We start from the raw sequence: 17,112 nt of genomic DNA, 5'->3' as shown, positions 1-17,112 counted from the left end.
GTGTTGGTTCCCTTATACTCTCAGCTATCCAGCTTTCAGATGCCTCAAGTTCTTTGTTCTCCCTTTTCTCATTTTCTCTAGACCATACTCTAATTCACTTTTTTTTTTTTTCCATAAGTTATTAGTTTTAATTATTGGTTTTCAAATTTTCTTTTGGTACTCATAGGTGCTCAGGTTTGGACATGAGATCATGTATTTGTATATTTACACGGAATAGTTTGCTATGTCTATCTAAAAAATCCAATAAAATATCAATATTCGTATAACTTAATGAATACAGAAGTTCTCACGGTATGCTGGGTTTTAATCTTATTTACAGAAACTGGAATACATTTAATTATAAGCTTGTAATTTTTTTCCATAGTTTTTTTAGATTGTGTCCCTTTAGTTGTTTCTCTGGAAACTGGAATTATTACTAAGCCGGACTGAAATAAGTAATGATAAGGTTTGGATTTTCACATAGGAGAATGTACATACAGGTACAAGTTAACAGGTGTCGCTGGGCATATAATGGCAGACAACAGCTAGAAAACAGGACTTTATTAAATTAAACAGTCCATCTGAGCAATCAGGAATATACTTTATTGCCTTTATGAATTAACTAATGCCTTTATGCATTAACTAATGCATATTCTATATATTACTCATTTACAATATGTCACAAAACTATCACATTTGAGAAAAAAAATTCACATCTACTAAGACTTCTGGCTAAAGATTTAAAAATTATTTTTGGAGACTAATTATTTCAGTTTCATAATACCTCTTTGAGATGGAAAAGCATGTAAATTTTGAAGAATTTCCCAATTATTGACTGTTTTCAGGTGATCTAAATTTGGTTGAGTTTCTTAATCCTTTTTTATTCTTACTGAGCACCTCTGTAAGCATACCACAAGACAACAGAAAACACCAGGAAAGGTGCACTTTAAGATATCTGATGAAGGCTTCAGATCACACAATAATTCAATGACAAGTCCATAATTCCTCATTCCAGGCTCTTGTTTTAGTTATTAGCTTATTCATCTTTTGGCATTGATTGGGGATACTATATTCCTGGGAGAATCTGTTTAAAGCATCTCTATGTCTCTATTTAAATAATCTCTAGACTTATGGAAATTATACATTAAATATCAAGTATCTAACCTAACCTGCATCCAAATCCAGATTATTTCCTACAGTGTACCACTTGCATTTTGCATAGACTACTTGAAGTCATTTAAGTTAATTATTTTAACTTTCCTTCAAGGAGAAAGTATCCTCCTCCCCACATACATAAGCAACTTTCCCTTTTCCAAGCATATCACATAATGGCATGTAGTTCCTGGAATAACTTGTTAAAATGTTTTGAAGAACACCAACAAGCTACCAATGACCAACAGGGAAAATAAATTACCGGTGTGTACTATGCAAAATATTAAATCATCTTGTCCACCTCAGTACCAGACATATTTCTAACTTTGAAACAACCTTCCTGTATCTCCATTTATTCTGTCTCTGACACAGTCACTTATACCTTAAATGGTGATGATTATAATTTATTGTTTCTTGGTAAGAGTAAGAAAATTTCTTGACTTTGTTAGCCATGCTTGAGCCTTAAGAAGTGCTAACACTCTCTCTGTAAATTAAAAAAAAAAAAAAAAACAAAAAAAAAAAAACCACAAACTGTTGTTTTTTCCACTCAGTGTTGACTTACATGGACATTATTTAATAATATGATGTCATAAAACCACAGAATCATAGAATCATAGAATAGCTTAGACTGGAAGGGACCTTTAAAGTCCAACATCCCTACAATAAGCAAGACAACTTCAGTCAGACCAGGTTGCTCAGAATGACATCCAGCCTGCCTTGTACAGCCATAGCCTATGATGCATAATGATATTTTGAGGTTTTCTGTAATGTGATAACATTAACTATCTAGCTCTGTGTTAATACTTAGTTCTTACATGGGACTTTTCAGATCTTATAGGCATTTGTAAAGAATGCTAATAATTCAGTTTTTATTTTTCTCATTGCCCAGCTTCCATGTTTAAGAGCTTGAAGACATCAAATTTTGGTGAGTTATTTTTAAATAAAACTTCTTATGCTTGAAAAGTTCAATTTCTCTGGCAGTATAAAGAGTAGTATGTTTAGCTTGCAAATGGTGTTTCAGTCATGTTAGTTCTGCATTAATAAGATTTTCACCACATCATATGCACTGCAGTTTCAGTTGTCTATATGACTCTAAACAAACTCAAAGTCATAAATAATCAGGAAGTACAGGCTTTTATAATTTAAAATTTAAGTATACCCTTTATTCTTCACTCTTTCTTTAGGAAAAATGCAACTTTTCTGTACTTCTGTATTGCAATACAGCTTATATAATTTTGGTTTTGTTTCTGTGAAAAGGAGTGCATCGGCAAATATCAGAGAATTTATCAGTCTTTCAGATCCTTTGTATTTTTTTCTGCCAGATGACCAGTCTTACAGTACTGCAATTAAGAAAACACATGGTCCTATAATGGAATTTCTTCCCCTTTAGCAAATGGCAAATATCTTTCAGCCTATCTTCCTTCTTTGTCATGAGTTTTTCACACATTATCTTGGAGAATTAAAAAATGAAAATGAGTAGGGTAAAATAAAAATGCCAATAAGTGGTTTCTGAGAAACGGTGACTGAATCATGAGGTTCCAGTATAGGTTGGGGAACAACCTGTTAGACAGCAGTGTAGGCAAAAGGAACCTGGGGGTCCTGGTGGACAGCAGAATGACCATGAGCCAGCACTGTGCCCTTGTGGCTAATGACATCCTACGATGTATTAGAAGGGGAGTGGTTAGTAGGTCAAGAGAGGTTCTCCTTCCCCTCTACTCTGCCCTGGTGAGACCGCATCTGGAATATTGTGCCCAGTTCTGGGCCCCTCTGTTCAAGAAGGATGGGGAACTGCTTGAGAGAGTCTAGCGCAGAGCCACTAAGATGATTAAGGGAGTGGAGCATCTCCCTTATGAGGAAAGGCTGAGGGAGTTGGGTCTCTTTAGCTTGGAGGCGACTGAGGGATGACCTCATTAACATTTATAATTATGTAAAGGGTGAGTGTCAGGAGGATGGAGCCAAGCTCTTCTTGGTGACAACCTGGAGCACAGGAGGTTCCACTTAAATATGAAAAGAAACTTCTTCTCATTGAGGGTAACAGAACACTGGAACAGGCTGCCCAGGGGTGTTATGGAGTCTCCTACTCTGGAGACGTTCAAAACGCGCCTGGACACATTCCTGTGTAACCTCATCTGAGTGTTCCTGCTCTGGCAGGGGATTGGACTAGATGATCTTTTGAGGTCCCTTCTGATTCCTAGTATTCTGTGATTCTGTGATTCTGTGAAGTGATGTGATGGAGTGCCTGTGAAGTCAAACACTTGTAACTGCTTCTAGAATATGAGACAACGCGTCTAGATTCCTAGATCTAATGATTCTCTGTTAGTTTAAAGAGATTTTTCTTCTCACTACACAATGATTTTTTAAAAGTTAGAAAATGGTTCTTCACAAATCACCTAACACACACAAGAAAATAAATCTTAAAACTCTTAATGTGTCTAGATTTCACACTATAATGAAAGTTTTATAACATTAGATTTTTTCTCCTTTTTACACAACAGAAAACATCACTGTATTTTTCTATCAACTTTGAAAACACAATAGTCTGTAAGATTAATATAATCGAAAATTTGCTGTCCGCTATTGGGGCTTTGCATATGCCTTCTTTTCTCACTCCTAGGGGCTCAGATATGACTTTGCTCAAAGTCAGCTCTGATGTGGTGCAGCTGTAAACTGGGATCAGACTGCTGGAAAGTGTGTTTTACGAAGAGTTATACTAAGCCCTGTTAGTCCTCATTCCACTCAGCAGCTGCTGTATTTGATAGCTCAGACACATGGTCCTTGCCTGAGCTACTTTGCAGTGTGCCAATGCGAATTGTGTGAGGAACAAGCAAGACCAAAACACCATAGTTAGTCTATGTAATGACGAGTAATGATCTAAGAGTAATGATCTCATTGGAATTACAGAAATGTAGTATAATAGCTCTCATGACTGGGAGTAGTGCAGTGGATGGTTACAAGCTATTCAGGAAATACAGAAAGGGTAGAAAAGGACTATTTGGTCTCTGTGTAAAAGAAAGGTTTGAACATGTGGAGTTTATCAACAGTTCTCTATAGACAGGACAGTTCTCTATAGAGGCTTTGTTTCAAAATCAGTGAGATCTCCATCAGAGGAGATCTCATAGTAGGTGTCTGCTACAGACCACCTGATCAGGACCAAACCTTCCCCAAATAACTCACGGAAGTCCTGGGTCTGCAGGCCCAAGTTCTAGGGGACGTCAACTACCCTGATATTTGCTAGGAAAGCAACACTAGTGCAAAAGCAATCTGGGAGATTTCTGTAGTGAACTTTGGACATCTTCCTAACACAGTGGCAAAATGTACCAAAGAGGAATTCTGCCTTTTTAGACCTAGTGTTCGAAAACAAGAAAGACTTATTTGGAGTCATGACCCTTGTTTTGGCCTTTGTTGCAATGACATAGCATCATAGAGTTCAAGACCCTAAAAGGCATGAGAAAGACAAGTAGCAGAATGAAGACTAGACTTCAGAAGCGCAGTTCAACTGGACCAACCTGGATGCCTCCTATGATGAAAAAAACATGCTCAGTGGACAAGAGGAGAGCTATAGACATAATTTACCTTGAATTCAGGAAAATATCTGACAGTGTCCTTCAAAACTTTCCTCACAAAGTCATCAACCATGTTTGGGACAGTTAGAACACAAGATGTTTGGAAAACTAGCTGTGCTGCTGTGTTCAGAAGATGTTGGTTAAAGACTCAAAATCAAACTGGCAGACAGTTATGAGTGGAATTCCTCATAGGTAAGTAATCGTTCTGATAGTATTCAAAATCTTTAAATTTATTTGAATGATGGGATTGAATGCACACTCACCAAGTTTGTGGTGAGAGGAGAGGCGGCTGCACTGGAAGAAAGAACCACTATAGAGAGAGACCTCAGTGGAGTGGAAGACTGGGCCATCAAGAATTACATGAGTTTAAGAAAGGGTAAATGTAAAGTCCTATGCATGGGATAAAATAAGCCCCAGAAGCCATGCAGACGAGGGCTGACTGTCTGAGGATCAGTTCTGCTGAAAGGCACCTGGGAGCCTTGGTGGACTGGAAGCTGAACAAAACCCAGCAATGTTCCTTGGCAGCTAAGCAAATAAACTTTCTTGGGCTGTATCGGTAAGAACAGAGCCAGCAGATGAAGGGTCATGATTATTTAGCCCTACTTGGTGCTTGTTAGGCCACATATGGAATACTGTCCTTTTGTGTTTCCTCCAGGTTAAGAGACATTGGAAAGGGTGCAGTGAAAGACAGCCAAGAAGACAGACAAAAAAGGATTGAAGGAACTGGATTTGATCGACCTAGAGTGAAAAGGAAAGAATAACTGAATGAGGTTTCACAGAGATTTGTCTTGGGTCAGGTTCATTCAGCGTTTTCATTAACACCTTGGACATAATTATTAAATCTGCATTTAACAAAGAGCTGGGAAGAACTGTGAATATATTAGCAAACATAATTAGAGTTACAAATTAGAAACTGAAGAAAGGACATTAAAATAAGATGCAATTCAGCAGAGACAACTATAGGATGAAGTACACATTAGGTGAGCTTTTACAAAATACTGTACTTTTTGCAGAACTTGTTGCTAACTTGCCAACAGACTTATAAAAGGCAGTATTCATGAATGTTTCACAGGGTCTGAGAAACAAACAAGCAGAAAACAGGAGCAGCGGGCATGAAAATAGGAAGACTAATCGACCAACTGCGAATAGGTCTATATGTTTCATTTCCTGAAATGTAAAGGAGAGCAAGAGATTTATCAACTGGCAAATAGTTTCATAATTGTCTCTGCTTAAACAAATTGGCTTTGTAATAATCCCTATAGGGGAACAATGAATCCCACGGCAGAAAAATAAGCAGTGTCTCAATCCTGAAGTGTTTAAACTACCTGTCTTGAACAAAGTCACAGAGAAATCCATGTAAGCAGCCATCTTAGTACAGCCACATGTACTGAAGCATTTATTGGGATATGAAATAATTTACATCTGCCAGAAATTTTGATCTTTCAAATAGCAGACTTCAACTGCAACTCAATATACACTAAATGGCTGGGCAAAGATTCTTATATCATTTTTTGAACTTCTTTTCTTTTCAGAAAGGATAGGGAGGTATTGTTTGTTCTACTGTCCTGCAATAATGGTATGCTACAAGACGTGAATTAAATTGGACAAAAATTAAAAATTACCAACAGAATTTTAGTCTTGCATGATGCATTGATCTTGAAAAAGTCCAGCTAAAAATAAGCAATTGTCTGAGAGGATGAATGCACTCTAAAATTTCAATAAAATGCAGAACATGACCAGTTAAATTTCAGCTGCTGTTTATGTTATTTTCTCTCCTTACCTACAAAATAAAGCCATACTTTCCTCATAACTTCAAAGTCTAACTTATTTTCAATATACCTTATCTGTAAATCACAGTGGGGTAAATGCCTTGATTTTCTACCATATTAATTCACCAGTTCCATCTACCTGAGTAACTGAAATTTTGCCATGGTGATGGGAGAAATAAATTCTAAAACATACTTTTTAAATAATAATAATTTAAAAATATGAAAAAGGAAGGATGATTGTTGGTTAACTGCAGATAATACAACTGCAATTGAATTGTCAGGTTATCTGATGTAGCTTTACAATTTTCTCATAGTATCTTCTAGAAGTCAAAAGGTTCATAAATCAGCCAAGCCTTCAAAGTAACATATTCCTAGAAACTAGTCTTCAGGTCTAGAAGATGTTAATAACCTATAATATTTGCTTATATTTTGGAAGTGATGTATCAGTTTTCCTTCTCAAATTCCTAATATATTTCTCCTGTAGAAATTCTTCAAACTCATTCCAGATTCACTTTTATGAATACGGTCTTATGCAAGTTCCAGCTGGTGTTGTATGATAAGTCCTAAAGAGAGTTAATCTTTCTATTTTGGCAGGCAGTTATACTCAGTCACTCACATGCCCTATGAAAACAAATCCTAAGGATTTATGATGTCAAATCAAATTCGCCTAACAGAATATTAAAGTTCCTTTTTTAGAACTCTGCCCAGTTGCAGCATATGGATGTAACTATTGAAATTCACATGCCATTTTTGAAAAGTGTATCACTATTGTGGAATTTTTGGTGTGTGCACAATATAATTTATATAATGAAGGAAGATTATTGCAAGCTATACTGGACAAATAGGAAACACTACACGATAACAAGCAACAGTTCAAATGACATTTTAAAAAACAACAGGTGAAGTATCTAATAAATCACCTGTGCCTTTGTTATCCACAAAGCTGCATCAGCTCACAAGAAAATATTAATTTCTTACATAAAATAACATTTATGTATGATGGCCTAATTTGTTTGCCCAAATGATTTGTATACATGCATGCAGTTCAGTAAGGAGATGCACACATATTTTTGCAGATACTTTCTTCATGTTACTATGTGATATTGATGTTACTTATGCAAATTTATTTCAAAATTTTTATTGTATGTTCTGTGCATGAAACTTAGAGAAGACATAATTATTAGTCTAGAAGAAATGTTAATATTCCAGCTTTCTTATATCTAAGAGTCTAATTGAAACATCTTGTTAAACAAAATAATCAAAATTACAGCACACCAAAGTTACTTAAATCATTATTTTTAATGCAACTTATGACACTCCAAAGCATTACATATTTGACGAACTATTGTATCTATACCATCTGTCTGGCTTTTCACTATATGGCATTGTATCAATTCCTAATAACTTTCTTAATATTGATATTGATAAATGAAATGCTAATTGCAGTATGCTTTCCTTTTTAAGTGCCTTTTCAATGGTGGATTGCTAAATTGTATTATGAAACACATAATACACAGAGGACAGCAAGACTTGCAGTACAGTTAATATTATGTGGGTTATGAAAGCCAAGAATCTTTATGTTATTTTATCATTGTTATCATACAAGGAATAAATACATCCTGCCATGCAGCCAGACTTACATGAGAGCCTCATGATGATATATCTTTGAAATCTAAATATTCTTTTATTGATAAAACACAGCAAATAGGGTTTGGAAGAACCTTGAAAAGATATGTAGTCCATTGTCCCAGCTGAAGGTAAGATTACATATGCTTAAACTCTCCTGGATATCTGTAAATCTCACATGTTCTTGAAAACTACTCACATACCTAAATATTCTTTACTTTAGAAAGTTTTGCTAGTGTCCAATCATAAACCTTCCTTTGCACAATTGTAACCCATTATATTTTATGTTTTCCCTCTTTCTCTGGATTCTTCTTTCTCTAGATCAAAGCAGCCCAGTTCCTTCCCACTTGTTTATATTAAGTTATATTTTAGAGAATTTTGATACTTTTAAATATTTTCTTCTGTCCTATTTTCACTTGTTGAAATTTCATTTCCATAGCAAGGAAAATCAGAGGTGGTCACATTGCATAGCCTTAGGCACCTAAGATGAGAGGTGGGCTCCTTGATTTAATCACCTGTGTCTAAAACTTCCTACAGAGAGCAATCCACAGACAAGACTAACAGATTATATAAGACTGTTTAATAATATATGTAAACAACCTTATACAAGTATGCCACACCCAGATGGTTAAATTGGAACATTAGAAGACTACCATCTTGACATAGGTATCTGATTTAGGTTATGTGAATAAGCTGAAAACTCTGGTAGATAAAGCCTTACTAGTTTTACTTTAAAAATATATTTCATTTATGTGAATAACATGATTAATTCCACTATACATGCATGTCTGTGTGTATGTGTACCTCTTTAACAATTTTTAATAATTATGCATACATATAGTACATACAGTAAACCATAGCAGGATATAAAAGGTTAATAGTATGTATATTTATATCTATACAACAAAACTTTTTACTTGTTTATGTGATAGGTTATTGTTGAAATGTATACTGCCATGAACCATTGTAAACCTATTTCTGCAGCTGTAACACCTATTATGTTTTTCTTCATCTCAGATTTCCAGCCTACATTTAGCACTTCATGCTTATTCACCCTCGGTCTCATTTAGACTTTCCTGGTATTTTATTAGCCAAAAAAATAATCACCCATGTAATTGTCCAGCTTTTGTGCATTTCTCCCATACACAATCATTCCACCCTCAGTCTTGAGGGTCACAAATTTGGTGAAATGTTTAGAGGGGAAGCCATATGAGGAGCAGCTAGAGTCACTTGGGTTGTTCTGCCCAGAAAAGTGGAGACTGAGGGGAAACCTCATCATGGTCTACAGCTTCTTCACAAGGGGAGAAGGAGGGACACGCACTGATCTCTCCTCTCTGGTGACTAATGATAGGGCCCTAGGGAATGGCAGGAAGATGTGCCAGGGGAGACTTAGATTGGACATTAGGAAGTTCTTCACCCAGGCAGTGATGGAGCATTGAAACAGGCTCCCCAGGGAGGTAGTTACAGCCCCAAGCCTGACAGTATCCAAGAAGTGACTGGACAACGCCCTCAGACACATAGTGTGAATTTTGGGGTTGACCTACTCAGGAACAGGAGTTGGACTCAATGATCCTTATGTCTCCCTTCCAATTCAGGACATACTATGCTTCTGTGACTTTTTTTCCTTCTTCCACTGGCCAGAAACATCTCACACCTCTCTCTGGACGTTAGTATAAGTATCCATAGCCTTGAATTATAATATAAATGTACCTTCTGTTTTCCATATCCAAGCGTTTCTTGTGAATAAACTGTAGTCTTCAATATTAGGCTTTGTTGTTGTGCCAGTTTACAGGTATACGTACAAACTAATATTTTCATTGTGTATATTAATATATATATACACACTAATACATACATTATTTGGTTCAGATATTTGTCATATTTCTTGTCATAGTATTTGGATATTAAATATATTCAGCAGAATGACTCTGCTTTTCTTTTCTTACATTTCTTTGTATTTTTTGTCCTTTATCCATTTTGTCAGTGTCGAAACCAGGTATAGACTTTCTTTTCCAGTCCTTATCAATCCTAAATACAAGTATTTCTCATCTGCTTAGAAATTACATAATGAAGATGCTTCATGAACTACTTATTCTATATTGCATCACTTCAATTTTAAAATCCAACTTGGTGAGTCTTAATATTCAACATGTGATAGATTTTCATCAGTTCATTATAAAGAAAACTTCATAAGGTAAATTCCCAAGTGAAATAAGCATGCTGAACTACAAAGTTCATATTAAACAAAACAGTATAGGTGGGACCTTCTCACTAAGGAAGTGTGGACGCCAAGATTACAGACTTAAGTATTTACAAAATATTCATTTAATAGGATTGGTTATGAAACAATAGACAAATGTGAAATGAACAAATCTTTATAAGGACAAGAATTCATCTTTACCTTTACACACAGGTCTATGATCACTCCATGCAGCAAAGACTTCAGCTATTCTCTGGCAGGTGATACTTTTTGAACCTTGTAGCACATAATCTTCATCACAGGAGAACTGCACTGTTGCTCCCAAGCTAAAATCAAACAATGACACAAAGAAGAAGCAATTTTTTACAAATAGATATCAATATTTTTTTCTATTATTTTAAGTATGATGTTTCTAAACAACAATACAAACATGTAATTCAGTAAATATGACTTTTAGCTCTTAGTACTAAAAGGCTACAGCCTATCCTAGCCTGACAGTGCAGTGTTCAGCCCTCTCTGGGATCACTTTGGCAAGAATTGGTTTACCTCTTTTTAAGTCTTCTTGAGGTTAAGAGACTATTTTCTGACCTAACTTCTGACTTTAATATAGTAAGGTTTGACAGACCTGGACACTGTGTAACAAGTGCCTTGTAAATAATAAGATTTTTTTTTTTTTCTTTCGTTATAGATGGGGATTTTAGTGCTGTAATAGTAATTGCAGTTTCAGATCAATTTACAAGGGCAGACAAAAAACTAACAAGACTGAGCACAGGCTGCAGAGATTAATTTTTGTTAGGTAATCAATTCAAATACACCCATGATGAAAATAACTGCTAAGGAAGATTGATACTGAATAGAACAAGAATTAAATTTAAGAGAGTTAGAAATGTTAGATTGTTCAAAAGGAATGTTGTCAGCACAATAGAGATGATGAAATTTGGAGAGTACCTGCGTTTTAGAGAAGCATAGATAATAAGTAATGAGGTCATGAAAGATGATACAGTCATCTGAACAGACATTGTAGAAAAGGAGGATTTGATAGGTGATAACAGCTCTAAAAACTATTCCAAAACCATTTCCTAATTGTATAAGAAATAATAACATTTGTGAAAGAAAGAGGCAAAGAAGAGTTGCAGAGTCCATGAAAAACAGAAGAAGATATAAAAGTGCAAAACTAGAAGAATAAAGAAGTAAACACAATGTAAAGGTGCTTGAAAGGTAAGGCTGAAAACCTTCTATGTGAGACTGAGGAAAAAGAGCCACAAGGCAGATCACAGAGTTGGGGAAAACTTCAAAATTATGAAAAAGAAAGATGATCTTAATGTTAAAAATTGATGATCATTAATGTTAAAAATTATACTCAGCTACTCCAGGGATTATATGGTTAGGAAGATTAAAGGGGTAGCAACTGGGAAGGCAAAAATAACTTTCTTAAGAATAGATTTTCAGATATCTGCTGTAGAAAGTCGTGTTGAGAAAATCTGAACCCCTTTAATTATTAAAAAAAAACCAAAAAGGCACATAAAAAAAACACAATTACAGAGAAAAATATTTCCTTTAACTAATCATGGACTGATTTAAAGAGGAAACACAGAGCAGGAAATACACCACTTACTAAAAAAAAAAAAAAGAAAAATGAAGAGATTGTGTCAAAACTGTAACTGGCAAAAATTCCGGAGGGTTGAAATGATTATGAAGACTTTACAAGCCTGATATTTATTTTTATTATCTCCAAAAGTATAAATAACATTCATATTACTCACTTCACTTGTCCAAATCAGTTTCAACATTAAACTCATATTTGACAGTATATGACTGTAAGCATAGTGGACTCATTAACACAGTGAGACTGGAAAATGTGCAACATCTGTAACGTGTGCCACGTGAGTGAGATCTAATAAAAGCAGTTAGATAAGCAGGTTGTAAAACATGAGTCTAAGAAAGAAAATGGAAGAGGCAGACATCAGTTCCTATGGCAGATCAACTCAATAGGCATCTAGCATCAGAAAAAAGGTCTTTAAAACTTCAAAATACAGCCATGAGGAATTTTCACAATAGAAAAAAATATGCACGGTGAATGGTGGTATAATGGTGACCATGGAGTGCCACGTCCAAAGGAATGAACAGGAAATGCTGCAGTTTGTCTTAGAGTTTACATTGTTAATTTTCTAAGAACCATGTAAGAACGTATTAATGTGCTGAGAGAGCAGGTACAGTTTATAATCACAACAGGAGTGAAACTGCAATAAAATACTTCCAAACCTATACCTTCACATTTGAAGAAAGCTAAAGAAAAGTGACAAAGAATAAGCTTTTCTCTAAAACAGATTAAGTTGTACTGAAGTTAGATTTTGATTGGTCTTCATAAAGACAGCCTGAACCATTCTTCAAAATACTATATTTTAAAATTAAGGTACTGTAACTGGGATTCACTTCCTCATCAGAAGGGGAAAAATACAAGCTCAAAGTAAATCTGTTTCCTATGTTACAGAGAAAGTGACTTCAAGATGGGAAAAGTGTGCTATTTTTCTCCCTGTCAGGTATAAGACAATATGGAAAAGATTTTCTCCATAGCACTGTATTTCTTTAACTAAATGTAAGGATTTTCTTTCAATGTATTATCTATTTATTTAAAGAATTAGTAACATTCTAATTATGAAAGCTGATAAGGCAGTTGATCAGCCATTATAATAATGGTAAGAATTGAAACCAGGTTAATTTTAAAAAGAATTTGATGCAGTCTGATGAAAACTTTCAGTCATCTATGATTATTGAGAAAACAAACAAACAAACAAACGTTTTGAATGAGTATTGCAGACTTTTTTTTTTTTTCTTATAAGATAAGACATTTGAAAGATAGCTGAGAAAGGAGAAGGAAAGTGAGCTAAAATTAAAGTTTAGTTAAAATAAAAAAATGTGGAATAGGTCACTGGCAGGATATCGTTCGTTGATTCTTTACATTCTAGAAATATTCAACAAAGCCAGCAAAAAGGAAATATACGAATTTGATAAAAACTAAGTACAACTCCTTAGTTCTGTTTTTTTTATTTTTATTTTTAATTTAGTAATACTATACCAATTGTTTATGTATCAAAATTAGTTAAAATATAATCTGCATGAAGAGTGCTAAACCACTCTGAGGTCTACCAGGGAAATACACCTATGTAGTGTAGTAATGTAGTAAACTTCTGGGTTCCTGAAAAATGTAATATAGAACATACTATATTCTCTGTTAGATCCCCATGAACATTTCTATAACAATATCTGAAACTTTTTTTTTTTTGAGGTTCTATTGCTCTTTTTGTGCTGCATTCAATTTTGCTTTGTCCTTCACAAAAAACTCCAGTAGAACATGTATGCTCAATATTTGTAAATCTAATAGAGTATTTACATGAGAAATTTATTTTAACTTACCTTCAGTCCAATTTTTGCAGATTATCAGAGATACAAGCTCTCTTGCAAGCAGGCATTTTATCTTCTTTGCATGCTAAGTACAGGCTAAATTGTACTACATAATTTTATACAGAATTCCATTTCACTTTTTACTGAAAATTTCAGTTTTGAAAGAGTAGGTCAACAAGAGCAATACATTGTTAATATACACATTTTCCAAGTTCAGTATTACAGAAATGACACAACGGTAGGGTTTATATTTTACCTAAAATCTGAGCCTATTCGTTTTCCGTTTTCTGGTTCTCCAGGATCCGGACACAAATTGGATGCCTGTTTAATACCTCCCTCATTTACTGCAAAACAAAACAAAACAAAACAAAACCACAAAATAAACAACAAAAAAGATAAACTAATACACTCCTTATGAAATACAGAGTTAAACAATTAACAAATATGAAGAAGTACATTATCTGTATCTTAGGTACTTCAAAACAGATTTTCTACAGAATATAATCACCCATATAATTTCTAGTTTTGATATATAAGTTTTTCCTCCCTATGAAAAGCAGAGCATGTATTTTCTGGTTATTTGTTTTATTGTTTGTTTCTTTGGGTTGTTTTTCTTTTTTTTTTTTTTTTAAAAAAAATAACCCAAGCTTTTTATAAGTTGTACTAAACAGTTATTTTGTTTTCTTATAGTATTATTGAACCCATAAGGAAATGTTACTACTATTCATTTAAAAACACTAACCTTTAAAAGAGTGTTCATCAAGTTTAAGGCTGTAAAATTTTACTCTGATCATAATCTAATAAATCTCCCCTAAGAACTGACCTTTTCTCCTTGAATTATAACAAAACTTGAACACATAGGCTCATGCTGAGAGAATTGTCCTTAATCAGTGTTGAAAATGCAGATATACCCAAAATATAGTGAAGGTAAACTCAAAATGTCAGTTTGATTTGCATACATTTATGTTACGGTAAACTAAAATGGATCTTCAAGAGAGATTTCCTGTGAACCTTTCAGTGTGTTTTTCCAGAAATTTGCGTGTAGCAATCCAGCCATCAGTCTATTCAACTTTCTCTTCACTATTTTTTTTTCCAATGCGTTACATACTTCCATGTAATTTTTACAGTTTTTAAAAGTATATCTTACAAAAATAATTTTAGGCCAAAATAATTTTATTATTTTTGTATTTAATTTATGAAGCTCATTGAATAAGAAGGTAGCAGTTCCCAAAAAAAAAAAAAAATAGTGAAGGAAATTTGTTTGCTATTACTCAATAAATTAATGGCCTGATAGAATAATATGTTTTTCAAAAACACATGTTGATACTAAGCAGAAAGAGATTTTCACTGTTATTCATCTTTATTTCTGAGGAACTAGGCCAATGGATTTGCAGTATTAGATCTTAACTTTCCTTTAAATAAAAAGTTTGCATATAATTAGGTTAATCACTTTATGTTGTAAATTGATTGTATCTGAATACAAAAAATGTAGTTTCTAACTATACTTCTAAAGGGTGTTGATTAAATTTCAGCTTTTAATGAAGGATAATAACATTCAGAATACTTGGTGGTTTTCACTTCCTTGAAATTTGTCTTCTTACACACGCAGAAAGGGAAGAATTTGTTCGGTACCCCTTAGGAAGCCAAAGGCCACATGAAAACGTTGCAGAGTGTTAAAAGGAAAATGTCTCAACTTAGCACACTGCTCAAAAAAACCTATCAAGCTCAGCCCTTGTCAACCGGAACAACAGTATTTTCCCTCTGTCTCGAAAAAGCTGTACCATGTCCAAGGTTGTTCTAATAGCAAACAAAGGCATTGTCTTTTCATCTGCATCTCTATTGTCAGGAGACTTTTGAGCCAGGAGGGCTCTTCCTTGGAACCCATCCATATTAACAGTTTTCCATGTTTTCCTCTCCCCATACCTGTAGGTGTGATGAGAGCATTAGCTATAGAAACCAAAATTCCTGTTACTGTTGCAATATACATATCTCTGACAATTGCAATCCCACAAAGAGGATTTCACAAAGCCATCTAGCAGGAACTGGTTGGATGAGCAATTAGAACTCTCTCTTTGAAATATCTGAGTGCTTTTCTATAGTTCCAAAGCCTATATCAAGACATGAGAAATTCAGAATCATCATAAGTAGCCTGTATATATAGAAAAGATCTTAAAGCTTTGAGTAGACAGTTAGGATTCACTGAGCAATGCAGATAGGGAAAGAAAGTATACTTGAGAACAAATAGGGAAAAAGACACCTGAGTGTTGTGGCAGTCTAATTTTTCTGACAACAAAGTTAAAATTATAGCTAGGAACTTATTCACAGTGCGTGATAATAATATCAAAGAAATTAAAATAAAATGGTGACATTTTGGAGCTATGACGTATACCTATGCACACAGAAGAAAGTTTTTTATTAAAAAAAGGAATATTATTTAAACAGAGCTATTATATCTATTGTAATTCATGTTTTAATATTTCAAACAATTATGTTATTTTTGTACGTTTTATTTCCCCGTACACACTTAATGGAGTGAATATTCATATAAAAAAGAATATTCTACTGGGTTTCAAAACACAAGAACTATTATATACTTCAACTTCTACCAACTTCTACCAAAAATGGTAGCTTGAAGAACCTTTTTTTTTTCACATCTTCTTTATAAAATTCAGTTATAAAAATACTATATGAAAAGGATTTTTAAATCATATATTGCAGATTTATTTATATTAATAAATAAAAATATGAAGGCTTATGTTAAAGAAAAACAATGAAATAATTACAGTGAGAAAATTAAATTAAGACATGTATAACAGTAAAAATTCAGAAGAGTTATAAGCAGAAGTCATTAAACTGATTTCTGATTTGATCCCAAATCAGAAATGCATTTAAGAACAGACTTAAATCCATTCTGATTTCTGTTAAGTACTTAGCAAAAAGTAAATGCACATTTTATTTTTTTTGTATTGACATTCCTTTTCCAGACATGATGCTTGATTTTTGAGTCTAATGAAATACATGTCTATGTAGTTCTCTAGATACCTGCCTATTTGTCTATATTTTTTTGGTTTATACTCAGATATCCATATGACAATAAACAATGAAACAGTTTCCTGTAGTAAATTAAAGGCTCCTCTAGGGAAAGCATTCATTCATGATCTGGTTATGAAACCGGGTGCAAGAAACTTCAGAATTCTAATTGAGGTAGAATTAAGTCCCACAACGATTTCTTTTGTTAATCTCAACAGTTGCAAAATGAAGTTAATGTTTCAAAGTATATAATCCTATCAAATATTACCATTCTGGCTTTACAATGTGCAGGTTACCTACGCATTAGCATTTAATGTTGTATACCTGGTGCATCCAAAAAAGTAAAATAGGCAAAAGACATAGAGATTATAATTTCTAAAGACTTTGCTAA

The 17,112-nt window shown here is 34.0% G+C and overlaps 1 protein-coding gene across 5 annotated transcripts in view; it reads right to left on the bottom strand.

Moving 5' to 3' along the window:
* The window catches only part of CSMD3 (CUB and Sushi multiple domains 3), a 637,009-nt gene that overhangs the window by 356,289 nt on the left and 263,608 nt on the right, over nucleotides 1-17,112 (bottom strand). For all 5 annotated transcript variants that reach the window (XM_065830155.2, XM_071803847.1, XM_071803848.1 and 2 more), the window contains 2 exons: nucleotides 13,948-14,035; nucleotides 10,491-10,615 (listed from right to left, as the gene is read on the bottom strand). In XM_065830155.2, the coding sequence (XP_065686227.1) occupies nucleotides 10,491-10,615; nucleotides 13,948-14,035 (213 nt within the window). The remainder of the gene's footprint in view (nucleotides 1-10,490; nucleotides 10,616-13,947; nucleotides 14,036-17,112) is intronic.

This window comes from Patagioenas fasciata, chromosome 2, assembly GCF_037038585.1.
Source record: "Patagioenas fasciata isolate bPatFas1 chromosome 2, bPatFas1.hap1, whole genome shotgun sequence".
NCBI classification, from domain to species: Eukaryota; Metazoa; Chordata; class Aves; order Columbiformes; family Columbidae; genus Patagioenas; species Patagioenas fasciata.
The sequence above is the reverse complement of the archived record's forward strand: the minus strand, read 5'-3'. Positions and strand labels throughout refer to the sequence as shown.